Source organism: Lepidochelys olivacea, assembly GCF_965140295.1.
Source record: "Lepidochelys olivacea isolate rLepOli2 genome assembly, chromosome: 23".
Lineage (NCBI taxonomy): Eukaryota > Metazoa > Chordata > Testudines > Cheloniidae > Lepidochelys > Lepidochelys olivacea.
In genome coordinates, this window is record NC_140433.1 from 4,619,951 (window position 1) to 4,638,058 (window position 18,108).

General features: G+C 52.0%; 1 protein-coding gene across 2 annotated transcripts in view; it reads right to left on the bottom strand.

Annotated features, from left to right (window-relative positions):
- The window catches only part of NPAS1 (neuronal PAS domain protein 1), a 99,918-nt gene that overhangs the window by 37,523 nt on the left and 44,287 nt on the right, over positions 1 to 18,108 (bottom strand). For both annotated transcript variants that reach the window (XM_084612169.1, XM_084612170.1), the window contains exon 4: positions 12,363 to 12,436. In XM_084612169.1, the coding sequence (XP_084468295.1) occupies positions 12,363 to 12,436 (74 nt within the window). The remainder of the gene's footprint in view (positions 1 to 12,362; positions 12,437 to 18,108) is intronic.

The window sequence follows — 18,108 nt, forward strand, 5'->3', positions numbered from 1 at the left end:
AGAGAAAGGCAAACTGACCTCCTGTAACTCCCTGGCATGTTAACTCTGAAACCTAGCAATGGCACATCAGTCTCAATGTTAACTCTTTAATTGCTGCTCAAAGCCAGATGCGCTATTGCAGAGCTAGGAAGGGAACCCAGGCGTCCTGACTGCCCGTGCCGCTGCTCTAACCCATGCCCCTCCCAGAGCTGGGCACAGAACCCTCTCTGGGCCATCCCAGAACAGATTGTGGATTCTATTCCATTGTGTTTAAAACCTTTTCAGTGTTGGGAGGGGATAGTAACTTTCACATTTAACTCCTTCTCCTCCCTCACCAGGACAATCTACTGTAAATGGCACCTGAATTTGTTGTCTTGAGTGGGCGGGGCTTGCTTTGTGGGTGTGGCTTGTGAGAATGACTCACTCCCCTCCCAGTTTGACCCCACATTGCTCATCCTAAACATCGGGGCAGGGATCTCTTTATTCCTCACAGTGGCATGCTCCCCCGTTACAAATACCCTGGGAGCGCTATGGGCTGATGGCTACAGCACTGGGCTGAGATGGGGGGAGCTGGATACTATTCCTGGTGCTGCCACTGGCCCAGTGGGAGGGCTTGTCTTTTCCCAGCTCTGTGCCTCAGTTTCCCCAACTGTAAATGGGGCTACTGCCCTGCTTTGTAGAGCTTTGAGATCCACTGATTAAAAAACACTATATAAGAGTTATAAATTATATTTCCGCCCAGCTCTGGGGATAGAACCCAAACGTCCTGACTCCTGGCCCCTCCTGCTCTAACCACTAGACCCTACTTCCCTCCTCCATGAGTTGGGATCTATTTCATGGAGGAAGTATAGCTCCTATATAACTACTGTATAGGGCATTATAATGAATTCTTACTGAATGCCCTTTGAAAGTTAATGGCTTAAATCAGAGACTCCCCACCTGGGGTCGTGCACCCCACAGTGTGGGTCGGGTGGAGGTCACAAGCAGGTTTCCAGGGGTCACACCCATCCCCTCCCTTTCTGAATGGGGAGACACAAGGGGCTCCTGAATATCCTGGTGGGGAGGATCCCGGTACGATTTCCCCGTTGTAACACTGGACGGGACAACCCTTAGGAGCAGATTGGGAACCATGGGGTTAAATTAAAGGGGGTGAGGGTGGGGTCAGAGGGAGGAATTATTACAACCGATGAACCGGGCAGCACCAGGCTATTCCACTGCAGGTCACCCTGAGATCTGGGGTCCCCCCCCAGCACCCCCCTTCCCCCCCCAGCCTCAGACAAGTCCACCTGATTCCCTGCAAAGCAGCTGCCAAGCTAAACCCACCCCTTTCCTTACAGCCCCCTCGCCCCCCCCAGCCCTTAATGCAATTACTTGGAATGAAGCTGCATTAGTCCCAGGGTGAGCGCTGGGTACCAGGAAGGCAGCAGGTGTCCGGGACGTGGCGGGGGCTGCTGGGGAGCAAATGCAGTTTGCGGGGGCCTGGCCGAGCCGCGCAATCACATTACAACCCTGCCCCTTGGCGCGGCACCGGCTCACAAGCCGGTAACTCAATAACGCGGCTGCTCACCTCGGCGCTGGGTGCATAACACCTGTCCCGAGCCCCTGGCGGACCTCCCTGATTCGGGGGGGGGGGGCATTGACACCAGGGGCTGAGCTGAGCAACAGAAGCGGCTTTTGCTCTGTCTGCTCCATGTGGCTGTTGGGGGGAGGCTGGGAGTCAGGACTCCTGGGTTCTATTCCCAGCTCTGGGAGAGGAGTGGGGCTTCGGGGGTGAGCAGGAGTCAGGACTCCTGGTTCTATTCCCAGCTTGGGGAGGGGAGCGGGGGGGGGGGGTCAGGACTCCTGGGTTCTATTCTCAGCTTTGTCCCTGATGTGCTGAGGAAAAATAACTTCATCCCTGTGCCCCGGTGAAGGGCTGCACGAGTTACTGAGACAGCTTCCCCTTGAGCCGTCCCTTCCTTTGCCAACCCAGAGAGGAACTGAAGCTGAGCAATATGGCAGGAAAGATGGTCCCAAAAGAGGCATTGCCACAGGCATGGGCCGGAGCCCCGCTAGGGCCATGAGCAGCATGCTAGAGAACCGATCTCAAGGGAGGAGACCAGGGGAGCAGGGCTAGACGCTGGCTGCGAGAACAGCTGAGCACTCGCTAGACACACGCTGGGGGCGGGTGGAAACCCCAGGGAGGGAGATGAGCTAGTAAAGCGAACGGACAACGTTGGCCCAAGAAGAAATGACCAGGAATCAGTTGCGGCTGGAGATTAGGAGAAAGTTTCTAACCGTCAGAGAAAGGAGAGTCTGGAACAGCCTCCCAACAGGAGCAGCGGGGGCCAAACCACCAAAGATGATCTGACGAGGGAGGACTGGATCCATGACCCTATGTCCATCCTATGCGTCATCTGCCAAACACCCCTGTGGCTGCCGAAAGGTGCTGTGATTATTTCTACTTCAAACAGGATGATTTTCGAGGGGGAGATTCACAGGCTGGAGGGTTCCACGGGGAAGGAACCGGCTCCATCTCTATGCCAGAAACACGGGACTCGCCCGGTTTGGATCAGAGTCGAGACCCATCAAGCCCGGTATCCCGTCTTGGACAGCACCCGGAACCAGATGCTGCAGAGGAAGGTGTAAGAAGCCTGCCAGGGACAGATGTGGGATAAACTTTCCCCACACCCTGAAGCGTAACCCTAACTGCTTCCCAATGCCAGTGGGCGCACTGGAATCAGGCAGTGAGGTCAGCTGGGCCGACCAAATTCAGAGTACCCCTGCTCACGTATGTCATGATCTGTATCTACTGGGGTTGTGTAAGGTATCCCTGGAAAACCAGGGACACACTTACCATTAATATTCCTGCACGGGGTACGTATGGGAAACACCCAAAGCCCTATACAAATGTGAAGGAAATATTCAGCTAAAATATGTTTGGCCCGGACAAGCCTGGGGAGTGGGGAACGAGGAAAGAAACACCTCCACCCAGATGCCATCACAGCTCAGGGGCCATGCATGGGCATATCGGAGGCTGCAGGGACAGATCGCTTTGCATTGCAGAAAGCATCAGCGGGGGAAAAAAGAGCCAGGAACCTTCCCCATGAGAGCCATGGCACTTTTCCCCACGGCTGGGAGAAGTCTCTGGACTATAAAAGAGAGGGGCAAAGAACCCCTAGGTAGGACTTGGTGGAGACCCTAGGCAGGGGGTTGGGAGCAGAGGAGTCACCTTGCTGTAGGAGGTGTGGTAAGAATCTTACCTTGAACCACCCCAGACCCATAGGGTTAGAAGGAACTATAAGGGTCATCTAGTCCAGTGGCTCTCAACCTTTCCAGCCTACTGCCCCCCTTTTCAAGAGTCTGATTTGTCTTGCGTATCCCCAAGCTTCACCTCCCTTAAAAACAACTTGCTGACAAAATCAGACCTCAAAAGGCAAAAGTGGCCCAGCCACACTGTTACTGACAAATGGCCGACTTTCTCATTTTTTCCATCTAATTATGAAATAAATCGATTGGAATATTAATATTGTCCTTACATTTCAGTGGATAGTCTACGGAGCGGTGTAAACGAGTCAGCGTCTCTTTGGAATTTTAGCTTGTACTGACTTTGCTGGTGCTTTTTATGTAGCCTGTTTGTAAAACAAGGCAAATCTCTCGGAGTTGATGTACCCCCTGGAAGACCCCAGTAGTACGTGGGCCCCTCGTTGAGAACCACTGAGCTAGTCTAACCCCCTGCCAAGACGCAGGATTTGTTGCATCTACCAACAAAGCCCTTTCAAGTCACTTTTATTTGCTTTTGTGCCCGTTTCCGACGGTATCCCTTACACCTGAACTCACTTAAAACCTCTCTCTTTTCCATTACAGAAACTTGGCTGTTTATTCTAATTTATTATCTGATTTATTCTAAAATCAACCTTTTATTTTGAATCAACCCCGTGCTGGGTTTGGGGTTGGGAAGTCAGGACTGGGGAGGTCACCAAGGCTGGTGGAGCCCAGGCTGTGGCTAGGGGGTGACAAGCAGGCTGCGGGAGCCAGGGCTGCCCAACCCTCTGCCCATGGTTGCAGTCAAGCTGGGAGCTAGAGCAGCTGAACGTCCGAAGGCACTCGGGGCGACTGGATGGGCAGTGATACAAACTTCTTGCTGGTCTGGGTTGGCCCCCAAAACGTGACAGGCTGAGGCTCGGGTGATCTAGGATCTAGTCCCAGCTCAGCTGCTAGCCTGCTGGAAAGTCACTTCCCCTCTCTGTGCCCCAGTTTCCCCATCATAAAATGGAGATCAGAATAGTGATGGCCTTTCCTAAAATGCTTTGTGATCCACGCGTGAGAACAGCTAGGGCTGTCTTATTGTTAATCTCTTTTCCACCATTTCCGTTAGCAGGAACGAATTTAACCCTTGCAACAGCAGGGTCAGAGCGGCCCTTGGGGCGCCCCTGACTCGATGGATCTTACACCAGGAATGGAGCGTCCTTGCTCTTTTTTATCCCTTCCTTTCTGCTGCCTGGGGCCCTCATTGGAAGCCGTTGGTGGGGAGCTAAGGAACCCGCCTGAGTCCGAATTAACCTGATAGGTGGTGGGGGTGTTCTTCATTTTGCTCTTAAATTCTCAGTCCAAATGGGCTTTGAGTGTCCATTGGCCTGAGCGGGAATGCGAGCAAACTGCAGGCCTGGGACCCAGGGCAGAGCATCCTCCGGCAGGAAAGGTTCCCATCCCCCACCCCATCCGGTTGCTCCGGAGCTCAGGGGAGAAATTCTCCGTCGTTCTCAAGGGTGGTTTGGGGGGCGGGGGGGGCTTTTGAAAGATGCAGACCCAAGGCGTATTGACTCTCCTCTGCAGTTCATGTTCTCTTTAGCTCGCTCGGTGGGTCCGAATGGGGCAGCCGACACCCCGGCAATCGAACCAGGGACCCCCCAGGGTCCCTGAACTAAAGCCGAAGCTGCTACAACTTGAGCTAAAATCAGGAACACCTCACTGGGGTCTGCAACAGACTCAGGCCCTCTGCAGATGGCAGCGGGATACTGACTAGGGATGGAAGAGAGATGGAATTGGAGCCGGTGGGTTAGATGAGCACAGATGCGGGCCAGAGGGTTGTGCACGGATTGAGCCTTTAAGGCTTCGTCTTGGCGAGGAAACCTGGCTGCACTTAGATCAGGCTGAGAAAGCACAGAGCACAGCAGCCCAATCTAAACTCAGCTGCTTGTCCTAGGCAAGACAAAGCCACCCGTGCCCCGATGCATGATCAGTCGAGGCCTGATTCTCCACTGAGCTACGCCTCACGCAGTCATTTGCGCCCGGGCTAAATGTTACCAGCTCAGAATGGGGGTGAGGTTCACGGGGGCTGCGCGACGCGCAGGGTGAGGGAGGATCGGCCCTTCCGTGCAAACACGCTCATGTCAACGTGGCTCAGTCCCCAGGCGCTGGCTTTAAATGGGAAGGAAGCGGGACTGGGGGGATAAATCCCAGCGGGAGTGCGGGTGGGTTTCCTTCAGAGATCGGACGATCACGCTCGTTTCTTCCTGGGAAATCTGCATGCTAAGAACCTACGAGGGCCTGTCCAAATCAATAAGGCACCTGCAGAGCAGAGATGGCAGCCTCCTTCTAGAGTCAGCCCCGGGGTCAGAGTCTGTCGAGCCGCAACCGCTCTCCTCGTGACAGCTGGAGATCAAATCCAGAGGCTCAATGGCATCGCCTGGGTGACGGGCAGTAATTGCTGGAGAGGAGCAGCTCAGGTAGCAAAGACTAGGAGCCTCTGCAGGCTGTGGATAAATGCCGGCGGTGCCTTTCATTTCGCCTGCATCAGATTGGCTGCTAACAGGGTGGGTTGCTAGGGTTTTGTCAGGCCAGCACTGCAATGCAGCTACCTCTAGGGTGAGGCACAGCTGCAGTGTATACAGGGATCGATCAGTCAGTGCCGAAATGCAGCCACCTCTGGGGTGGAACCCAGCCGCTGTTTAACTGCTGCACAGCAGTGACACACAGCAGGATACGGACTAGGGATGGGAATGATCCACATCGATGGAGGGATTTCCTCTTTCACCAGGAAGATGGGATCTGGAGCGAGCTGATCAAACCCGTGGCCAGGAAGGGACGCCCTCTCCAATTTCAAAGCTCGGCCCCAAATTTCATTGCTGCCTTTTGCACCATTTTCAGGATCAGCCCCATTTTAGTGCCCCCCTCCGCCCCCCATGAAATGCCCCACAATGGCCTTTGGATGCTAAGAATTGGGATGTGCAGGATCAGATTCCTTAAAGGATCAGATTCACTTGGGGATGTCTCGAGCAGCTGGCTGTGGCATGCCAGCCGTATGGCCCATCCTGGAGCTTGGCAAAGAATGGATATTTTGGTTCACGGGCAAGTCTGAAAACTGGGAGGTGGGGGGGGGGGGAAGGGAATCATTCTGGGTGGGACTGAAAACTAAATTTTCAAAAACCTTCAGCAACTAGAAAAGTCAGGGGGGTGGGAGGAGGGTAATGGTTTTGGGGTCAAATGAAACTTTTGAATAAAAGTAACTGGCTGTAAAACTTTCCTGCCCCTGTTTGTGGAGATGGACCAGCTGCTTTAGAAAGCAGGTAGGCAAGGAGCTCAGGGCATCTCCAGTTTCAGCTTATAATCCTTTGCCAGAGAGAACAATACCCAAGGCAGACTGCACATAGCTGGGGCCAGGAAGGGATACCCTGCCTGATCTGCAGTTCGGCCCAGATTTCCATGCTGCCTGTCGTGGTCTTTTCAGGATTAGCTCCATTTTAATTCCCTCCCACCCCGGCCTGGGTCCCTGAAATGCCAGGTCTCTGTTTTCTTTTCCTTCCCTCTCTACCTATCGTATCTATCGACTTTGACCACTCTTAAATGTTTTCAGGCGGCTTGGAAGGCAATTTTGAATAAAAAGTCATTTCAAAGCAAAAAAAATCAAACCATTTTGGTTTTTTTTACATGTCGAAACGAAGCATTTCCATTTTTTTCTGATTTCTTTTTACGTTTTTTTTTTTTTTTTTAAAGTTTTGCAGCCAAAACAATTTGCTGAAACAACCCAAATGCGCAAAATTTTGGTGCTGGGGTCACCTAGACTGCATTTTTTGCTGGAAAAAAGTTTCGGGTGAAATTTTTCACCCAACTGTGGTAAGCTCAGGACCATGGAGTTTTCTTCATTATCTAGAGAGATGGATTTATTTATTTTTAATTAAATGGAAGCTTAGACTGCAGCACACAATTCTGCAGCCACAAAATGCAAATGAGCCTGCCTACAAGATCAGAATCTAAGGCGTCCCACAGCATCCCAGGGCCCCAGTCTCTTATATGTAGGGCCCGACCAAATCCACCATCCATCGGGGTCAATTTCACAGTCATAGGAAAAAAATAGTAAATTTAATGATTTCAGCTATTTAAATCTGAAATTTCATGATGTTGTAATTGTAGGGGTCCTGACCCAAAAGGGAGTTGCGGGGGGGGGTCACAAGGTTATTTTAGGGGGGTCACGGTATGGCCACCCTTACTTCTGCGCTGCTGTTTGCGGGGCGCTGCCTTCAGAACTGGGCTCCCGGCCAGCAGCCACCGCGCTCCAGTTGCCCAGCTCTGACGGCAGCGCAGAAGTAAGGGTGGCCATTCCGTGACCCCCCCTAAAATAAGCTTGTGACCGCCCCTGCAACTCCCTGGGTCAGGACCCCCAATTTGAGAAACACTGGTCTCCCCCGTGAAATCTGTAGAGTATAGGGTAAAGATCAGATTTCACGGGAGGAGACCAAATTTCACAGTCTGACATGCGTTTTTCATGGCCGTGAATTTGGCAGGGCCCTACTTATGTGCATAGCTGCTTCCTTCTCCGTAACAGGCAATACTTAGTTGTGGCTCTTCAGAAATTTGAAAAACAGCATCAGCCCTGTAACTAGGCTTGGCAGAATTGGATTTTTCTTTTTCTGTAATTTTGATGGGTCATATCGATGTTTATTTTGAAGCATGTTTTTGGATATTTATCGATTTAAAGGCTCACGGTTGTGCAAAATTACGGGTTTGAAGCCTCTCTTTCAAGGTTTTTATCCTTTTAAACTTTCACGGTCCCAGGAAATTGTCTGGGGGCGACAGACAACGGGGGTGGGGGTGGGGTCAGACAATAATTATTGAATGACAGTAGAGGCTGAGATTCAAAAGTTAAAGCTTTAGAACGGTTAAAACACAAACTGTCCACGTCACGTGTCAAAATAGACAAAGTTAATACCCTTAACTCCAGCTCTCATGAGTTCTAAAGCAGTATTTTCCTTACGCCGCCTATCTGCACATTCCAGTTGTCATTGACGGAAATGACGTTTCCTTGCTTTGGTTTGTTTGCCTGCACGCACGCGTGCTGTGAAATGAACGGTTCCCGACATTTACTGATAAAAGTCAAATCCTTCCAAGCTTAACCTTAACTAAGCAGGTTTTTTTCCCTTCAGATCACGTGTAACAGGGCAAGGTCTGCGAGGAGACGTAGTGCTGGATGTGGGACGGTGCTTTGAGGGGTGAGCGATCAGGGTGCTTGGATATTTCAGGGATGGCAGATCTCGAGAGTAAGGTTCTCAGAAGATCTTGTGCTTAAGAGATTAGGACTCAAGAGACACTGGGTTTCTACCCTGGCTCTGGCTGACCTTGGGTACATCGCTTAATCACTCTGGGCCTCAGTTTCCCTCTCAGTAAACTGGAGGTAATGATCCTCTCTTTGTTTATTTGGACTGTGAGCTCATTGATTCCAAGGGCAGACGGGACCACTGTGATTGTCTAGACTAGCTGCCTGTATAGCCCGGGCCAGAGAACTGCCCCGAAATCATTCCAGAGCAGCTCTGTTAGAAAAACATCCCATCCTGATTTATGAATCGTCAGCGATGGAGAGTCCACCACGACCCTGTGTAGGTTGTTCCAGTGGTTAATGACTCTCACCGTTAAAAATGCATGCCTTATTTCCAGTCTGAATTTGTCTAGCTTCAGCGTCCAGCCACTGATCATGTTAGACCTGCCTCTGCTAGGCTGATGAGCCCATTATTCAATATTTGTTCCCCACGTAGGTACTGATAGACTGGGATCAAGTCCCCCCTTAACCTTCTCTTTGTTAAGCGAAGTAGATCGAGCTCCTTGAGTCTCTCACTATAAGGGATCTTTTCTAATCCTTTAATCATTCTCATGGCTCTTCTCTGCACCCTCTCCAATCTATCAGTGCCCTTCTTGAATTGTGGGCCCCAGAGCTGGACACAGGATCCCAGCAGCGGTCGCACCAGTGCCAAATACGGAGGGAAAAGCACCTCTCTGCTCCTGCTTGAGATTTCCCTGCTTCTGCATGAGCCCTTTTGGCCCCAGCGCTGCATTGGGAGCTCATGTTCAGCTGCCCCCGCCCCTCAGAAAAACCCTTTTTCAGAGTCACTGCTCGTGCTACCGTGACGGCAACATTCCGCGTTATTCTGGGGTCCGAGGCGGGTTTGCTGCGTGACGCCTCCTGCCTGCACCCAGGGAAAGATTGATGGTGGCTGCCTCAGAAATTCTACTTCACCGTTCCTGCCTTTTCCATCTTTGGGGGCTTGGGAATCCCTTGCCCCAGCAGGACAGCGCCCTGTCCGGGGACTCACCTGGCGTCACTGCAACTAAAACAGGGGGCGAGGGTGGCAGCAACGTGCTGCGGGCTGCACAGACCCACAAGATCTTGCCGTACACACAGGGACAGGAAAGAGCATAGCCATGGACCAGGATCAGCACGCAGGTCTGCGGGCTCGCAGTCTGGTGTCCTGTTCTCCAGACTAAGTTGCATCTCCTCTTTATGCACTTGTATGTGTTAGTGGTGACCTCCCAGCTCCTCCAGACGTTCAGAGCAATCTGCTGCCTAATGTAAGTACTCAAGAAGCTCACTTTCGCCTCAGGGGCAATATAATTCCTGCTGGCCTGGGCAGAGGGAGAATCCCCAGTGCCCAAAGGTGGCAACAAAATGCCCTAACTGCTAGGCCCATGGATGGCTGTGACGGCATCTCTAATATTTGTATCCGACTGTGAACTCTCCCAAACTCCTTGGCTCGGGTGATTTGTACAGGACCATTTAGGTTGGTTTGTAGATCCCCCCCAGTTTGATTCGGGCACAGCTCTCATTTGAACACATAAAACCAAATTAAAACTGCTCCCACTCTCTAGCCCCCATGGCCATGTCATGCAACAGACACTTAGAATGGGATCCTGCCGATGGGACGAAAGGTGCAGACAGCCAGGGATTGCTCACCCAGAGCTGAGATGCAGCCACCTCTGGGGTGGAGCACCGCAAGAGGGATTGCTCACCCAGTGTCAAAATGCAGCCACCTCTGGCGTAGGGCATGCAGCTGTTTATACAGTGATTGCTCACCCAGCACTGAGATGCAGCCACCTCTGGGGTGGAGCACCACAAGAGGGATTGCTCACCCAGTGCCAAGATGCAGCTGCCTCTGGGATGGGATTCAGGGGCTGTTTATACAGGGATTGCTCATGCAGTGCTGAAATGCAGCCACCTCTGGGGTGGGGCTCAGGGGCTGTTTATACAGGGATTGCTCACCCAGCACTGAAAGGCAGCCACTTCTGGGGTGGAACATAGCTATTGTTGGACAGCTGCCCAGTAAAATGATGCAGCAGTTTTAGGGGAGAAAGTATCCTGCTTCTGTTTGAAACTGCGGGAGTATTTAAGGAGGAAAAGTGCCATTACCCGGGACTGAATCAATATCCCAAATCCCATGGAAAGTACCACAGGGATCTCTGACAACACTACAAGCAGCCAGGCCTTCAGTTTTGCATCTCCTGGGCATCTTCAGCAGCACAGCACCCCCTTGCACCGCATGGCGTCATCGCTAACTCAGAGGCGAAGAGCGCCTCCTACCCCACTCCCTGCAGCACAGCGCCCCCTAGTGGGGCGGTGCGAACTGAGAATGGGAGAGCAAGACTCCTACAGAGCCCCCCCCCCCCAACCCACTCCCTGCAGTACAGCACCCCCTATGGCCCCATTAGTGTCAGCCCTGCCTCTGATGGAAAAGCACCATCTCCCCGTTCGCAGTACCTTGGGGTTGTCTGACTTGTCACCAACCCAAGTACTGGGCCAGCCTGGTCCTGCACACCTTGGGAGTTCAAAGCCGACACTGGGCAAGGGGCGATGGGGGCTGACACGTTAAAGGCATGGGCCATTCCCTTTGGATTTGGAGGGGGCCACAGCGCAGGCTGGGCTTGATTCCACACTGGTGCACGGAGAGAGCTGAAGGCCACCCGATGGGAATGCCGGGGGGAGGGATAGCTCAGTGGTTTGAGCATTGGCCTGCTAAACCCAGGGTTGTGAGTTCAATCCTTGAGGGGGTCATTTAGGGATCTGGGGCAAAAATTGGGGATTGGTCCTGCTTTGAGCAGGGGGTTGGACTAGATGACTGCCTAAGGTCCCTTCCAAACCCGATATTCTATGATTCACGACACAAAGCAGGCCATGCAGAATGGGGCCCCCCCGGGGAGCAAAGCGACGGGGAATCAGGACCCAACAGAGCCACCCCAGGAAAATTGCTTTGCCAGGGCTCCAGGCAGCCCTCTGCCCTGTGTCCGTCACTGACCTGGGTGGGTGGCGGAGGGGAAGGGGAGAGGGCTGGTTAAAATATTACCTTATGCCACTTCTGACAATTAGGCAGCAGCCAGGAGGCCGCTGTCATGAGAGCTCTCCAGCGATAATTAGCCTGATCCATCGAGCTCAGCCACGCTTGCCCTGAAATGTCAGGGCTCCGAGCTGCAAGGGAAGGGGCTGGGCAGCACCGGGAGCAGAGACCGTGAACCCGCCACCTCCCCGCTGCCTCCTCTGAGTGATCTGTAGAGCCTACTGCCAAAACAGGCCACACTTCCCTAGGCCTGGGGTGGGCAGGGGAGACAGAGAGGCCAGGCTGGCCCAAACCAGTGAATGGAAAGCGTCCCATTGGCTTCAGTGGGCATCGGTTCAGGCCCATAGCCTGGGGAAATTGGGAGCAACTGGACCAGGTTCTGTGTTACATCCAGTGCCCATGGGGCGGATCGGGGGCATGGCTGGAGCACACTGAGCTGTGGCTATTCTCTGCCCCCCACGGCCCGTACGGGGATCGGGTCTCTCGCCAGCCAAGGAGGAGAGGGAACTGGGAGGGGAGAGAATGGGATGGGATGCGCACTCTGCTTTTAACAGAAGAGGGGCCCTGTTCTCCCCCCGATGCTTTAACCCCTTCTGGCGAGATAGGGAGTTTTCCTGAGCTCCTAGACCCCCCCACCCCAACTATGCACCACCCCAACCGCCATGGGGTTTGCCCCCCTTTCTGATAGACACACACCATTGTCCCATCCCCCCCCGCCGCATTCCCTATTAGCCAGGCAATGCTCAATTCATCTCTCTCCCCAGGTTGGGCTCTGCATCCCCTTTAACCAGGGAAGCCGGGACTCACCTGCAAAATGTGTCCTCCCAGATGTTGTTCAAAGAGCTTGGTCAGCAGAGCTGCCATGTTCCTCCTGCCGAGACCTGCAGAGAGGAATGCAAGCAGTCAGAGCCAGCCCCCTGCTGTATGGTGCCTTCTCCCCCTAGCCCGTGGGTGCAGGCTGCAGGGGGTACTCTGGCATTATGGGTGTGATCGTGAGGGACTGGGCCACACCAGTTCCATGCCTGATGGAACCAGTAGCCTCCAGCTCCCTCCTCTTGGCTGAGTCACTCTCCCCACCCCACCCTGTGCCTCAGTTTCCCAGTAAAATGGGGATGGTAGAGAATACGTCCCTTACTCCCCAGGAGCGCAGGGACTTCGTGAGTCAGTGACAGAACTTTGCCTGTCTTTAGCAGCTGCAATCAGAGGAGCTCAAAGCATTTTGTAAACGTGACTGATTTGCATGCATGCCGGGGGGCTGGCAGGTAAACCCCCATGTGAAGGATGGAGGAAACCACGGTACAGAAGTTGCTTAAGGCACCGAGTGAGTCAAGGGAAGAAGCTGGAACAGAACCCAGGAGCTCTGGCTCCCAATTCCCTGCTTTAACCATTAAGTCCCATGCCTCCCTCCCAGTGCTGGGAATAAACCCGAGGAGCTGACTCCGAGCACCCTTCCAACCATTAGGTCCCGCTCCCCTCCCAGAGCCAGGGATAGAACCCAGGAGTCCTGCCTCCCAGGCCCCCTGCTCTAACCACCCGACACCACTTCCCTCCCAGAGCTGGGGATAGAACCCAGGAGTCCTGATTCTCAGCCCCCCCATGCTCTAACCACTAGATCCCACCTGCCACCCGGTGGGAATTTTCCAAACCATCCTTGGCTTTGAGCGATACCCCAGTGGCTGATAGTGCTGCATTAGATCTGATCTGCCATGGGGGCGTAGAGCAGGATGGGGTGGGGGGATGCAGACTGAGACTAGACCGTGATGGGGATGGGGGGGGCACAGCAGGAATCTCTGGTGCGGGACTGATCAATGAGCTGAGGAGGGCGAGGAGCTGGGATGAGGACAGGGAGGAAGTAGACAGCAGTACAGCCCCTGAGCCACCCTCCGGCCTGACATCCCTGCTGCAGCTGGAGACAGGGGGGAGAATCAGGGTCTCCTGGGCCCCCCAGAGTCTCAGCTGTTCTCACTTCGGGGCCAGGCAACTTGCTGAAACCAAGGCAGGGTCACGGTGAGTTACTTATGTTCCGCCTCCGCCGCCCACCTGGAGGCCCAAAACACTTGGGAGCGTGGAAGCTGTAGCCCTTCAAGCAAGGAGAAATGAGATGAACGAAGGGGGCGGGAGGGTTCTTCCCCAGCCGGGGTAACAGCTCTGAGCACATAGCCTGAAATAAGCATTGTCCACGCCGTGAACGTCAATCTCCCCCAGGCAGAGTTAATGCGAGTTATAACTCAAGTGCCATCCACACACAAGACACTGGTCACTCAAGGGCAGTGCTGTTTTTAAAGCTGGCTGCCCTGCCGGGGGAGGGCAAGGGGGGGGTCAGAAGTGACATCTCCACTTAGCTCAGCGCACCAGCTGCTAACACAACCCCTCTGTGCTGTGTTTTTTTGGCCAGGTAGCTGCTCTCACCTGAGCTAGGCTCAACTCTGTAGATAACTCGAATTAACTCTGCAGCAAAGTCGTTGCCTAACGACTCTCACCCGTGTTACGGGGTCAGCCCCAACACGGTTACTCCTGATTTACACCTGGATCAGGGCGAAGGGAATCAGCTCCCTTGACTCCAATGGAGTTATTCTGATTTATAAAGGGGTGGGCAAGAAGGGAGGGATTGTATCTACCAGGGATCAGAGAACAAGTTTCCCTGAAGTCCAGTGAAATGTATAAGGCAGTGTCCGTTTCCTAGAGGTTTGGGGGGCGGGGGGATCTTATAGAGCCAGGGTCTCATCCTGCATCTTAAACCACACACACACACGGTTTGGTGAAGGAGGATTTGCACATCACACAAGCCAGAGAGACCTCACTGACTGGGGAGAGGGAGAGAATTTGCCATTGTCCTTTGAACATTCCAGGCGGATGGCAGTGGAATACTTATCAGCTCTGCATTCACAGCTCCCCCAAAAGCCTGAAAGGTTCACAGGACCTGAGCTTAACCTTTCTTTCAGGCTTTTCTCATTGCTACACAGAGCCCTGGCTCACAGCAGCTGAAGGCAAAGATCCCTGGCTCCTGGGGTCCACGGAGGAGCTGGAAGGGGGGGGGGGGCAGGAACAGAACTGTTCAAGGCAACACGGAGCGAGGCGGCTGCGGGTACAGGGAAGGTGGCCGCCTCCAGGTTGAAGGCAGTGGTTCCCCATGGGTTTGCCCCAAGAGCTGGCCGAAAATTTTTTTTGCCAGAACTGTTTTCCGTCAGAAAACGCAGTTTTGTTGAATCCGAAAAGGGTCGATTTTGATGAAATTTTTGCTGGGAAAAAAACGTTAAAATAAATCAGTTCAACTTTCTTGCTTTGATTCATTTGGTTTCGACTTCTATGGCCCGTGGAAATCTTCATTTTGTTATATTGCTACATGATATTTAATATCATATTTTATAGAGCTTATCCTTACATTTATAAAATAACGCTTCGAGGTTGTGAAAAGGAAACGTTTGCAGGCTTCCAAGAATGAATTCTTTGGGAATTTTCAATCCACGTGCCATTCTCAAAATTTCAACGCTTCGTTCCAATTCAGGACGAAAATGAGTTTCCCAGTGTCAGATTTCCCCACAGGAGGCAAATTCCATTTTCTGATCAGCTCTCTGCTTCACCACCTTTCTCAGCTGTCTCCCCACATGGGATAAACATGTCTCTTGACCCCGTTATGCCCCGCTGATGGACTGGACCTTTTCATGGAAAAAAAACCCAATTTTTTTCAATGAAACTGGAACCAAAACATTAAGAGTAAAATTGGATGTGTGTTCACTTTCCTGTTTATATATTTTCTTTCTTTTCTTTTTTCCTTTCCTCCATCTCCCCTCACCCCTCCACTCTCTTTCTCTCTGGGGGACGCACACTCTCTTTCCTTCTTTCTCTTTCTAAATTGGCTGAAATCAAACTCAGGAGTAGCTGCGCAGGAGTCTCTGGCCCGGGTTATTCAGGAGGTCAGACTAGATAATGGTCACAGTGGTCCTTTTCTGGTCTTAAAAATCTGTGCATTTATAGGGGGCGGAAATCACTAAATTTTTAAAAACTAATCAAAATTGAGTCTGTTCTGAACTGTCTGAAAAGAAAAGAGTTTTGACATTTCAAGGGGAATTGGCTTTCTTTTTTCAACCTGCTCTATTCCCTGCCCTCCCTGGCTCTGTCCCATAAGCCATGTGGTGTGGGTGCAAGAACCTTCTCCTCTGCTGCTCCAACTTTCATGTATCCTTCTGCCTCATTGTCTGCGCCCTTTGTCCAAACCTGGAAGCATCACCTCCACCCTCACCCCCAAACCCCTTTCCCATACACTTTCATTTCCCCATTGTCCTCTGTTACCGTAAAACTCTTGCTAATATGAGGATCTTTCCTCTCCTCAAAGAATTAAGCACAGAACGACAGTGCTGCTTTATAAAACACAAGGGAACAGCTGTGAGACGCTGAAGCAAGTCACTCCCCTGCCTTGTGCCTCAGTTTCCCCATCTGTAATAATAATTCCCCTACTTCCTACAGGGATCAGGAAGGTAGTTCCGGTTTGTAAATTGCTTTGAGATCCTCCACAGGTGCCAGACAAATGCAAAATGATCACTTAATAGTAACACTTTCCTCTCCTACGTGGATGCTTGATCTGAAAGCACTTTACAAAGGTGGTCAATATCAGAGCTGGGTGAATAACAGATTTTTTGATTCATTGGCAATTCCGAAAAGTCTAAAAAAATGGTTTTGGGTTGGACCAAAACCAAAACTTCTAGACACGTCTGGCAAATGGAAAAGTTGAAAAAATACCCCTCCTCTTTGGAGTCAAATCAGAGATTTGGTTCTGACAAAATCAAACTGTCTTGTTTTGATTTGACTATTTTTTAGTTAAAAAAAATCAAATCAAATCAAAGGAAACTTTGAAATATGAAATTTTTGCAAACTGGGGGGAAAAAAAAAAACAGTGAAATGAACCAGTTTGAGTCTTTTGGAGTTTTTTGTTTTTCCTAAATCAACAATTTATCAAAATCAGAACAAAGTCACAGAACATTTTGTTGTCGCTGAATCGGCATTTTTGGGCCATGAACCTTTCACCTGAAAAACGTCACCCAGCTGTCGTCTGTATTGTTCTCCTCATTTTACAGCAGGGAAAAGTGAGACACAGAGCGAGGAAATAACTCGCCCAAGGTCACCCAGAAGCCCCTGACAGAGCTGGGAATAGTACCTAACTCTCCCACATCAGCACTCTATCTGCTCCTCCACACTGCCTCCCTATGCCATTGCAAAACCAATTCTGCAGGGTACCCAGCAGTCCAGATTAAATAGTGTGACGGTTTATTATATGTATTGCGGTAGTGCCTAGGAGCCCATCATGGGCTTGGACAGGGTGACCAGACAGCAAGGGTAAAACATCGGGACGGGGGCGGGGGGCAATACGTGCCTATATAAGAAAAAGCCCCCAAAATCGGGACTGTCCCTATAAAATCAGGACATCTGGTCACCCTAGGCCTGGACCTCATTGTGCCAGCCACGGTAAATATTTTTTGCTATTAGGTGTATTATGGTACCACCTAGGAGCCCCAGGACTCCATTATGCTGGCCTTCATGGACCAGGACCCTACGTGCTCAGGGCTGTACATTTCTATTGTTATTAGGTGTGTTACGGTAGAACCTAGGAACCTGTCAATGACCAGGACCATATTGTGCTAGCAGCTGTACATTTTTATGATATTAGGAGTATTACAGTAGTGCCTGGGAACCTGTTACTGACCAGTACCCCATTGCGCCAGGTGCTGTACATTTTCATTGCTATTAGATGTATTATAGTAGCATCCCCAGTTATGGAGGAGGACCCAATTGGGCCAGGTGTTGTACATTTTTATTGCTATTAGAAGTATTACGGTAGCACCGAGGAGCCCCAGTCCTGTACCAGGCCCCTAATGCGCTAGGCGCTGTACAGACACAGAACAAAAAGCCAGGCCCTGCCCCAAGGAGCTGACAGTCGAAATAAGGTGCCTAATATCTAGCCGCAGGACTTTGCAACTGACACTTGTCCAGGGCCAAGTCTCACCATGCGCAGACACCGGCCATGGGCAGTCAGCAAGGGACTGACAGTGAGTTTGAAAAGGACCGGGGCCCAGGAAAATCAGCCCCATGGATCTCAAGGCCCAAATGGGCATGGCTGGAGGCAGGCTGAAAGGCTCTTCTCCCCACACCTTGTTAGCCCTAAAGGGGCGAGGCGTGTGGAGGGTTCCATAAAATTTGCAGTGCACTAAACTGGGATTCAGAAAACCTGGCTTCTGTTCATAGAGTTCAAGGCCAGAAGAGACCAAGAGCTCTCCTAGTGTGTGTGACCACCGGTACATCGCAGGCCGCCAACCCCTCCCAGCAGCCACATGCTAACCCCAACAACCGAAAATCCACCACAGCCCACAGGAGACGAGACTGTTGCATGTTACAGGCAGAGAACAGGAGGGACCGAGGGCCCCCTGCCATGGCATGGAAATGGTTAACTGAGATCTACCCAGGTAATCGGGGGAAGAGACCTGCACCCCATACTGCAGAGGAAGGTGCAAAACCCCTCAGGGTCCCTGCCTATCTGACCTGGCGGGTGGATTCCTTCCCG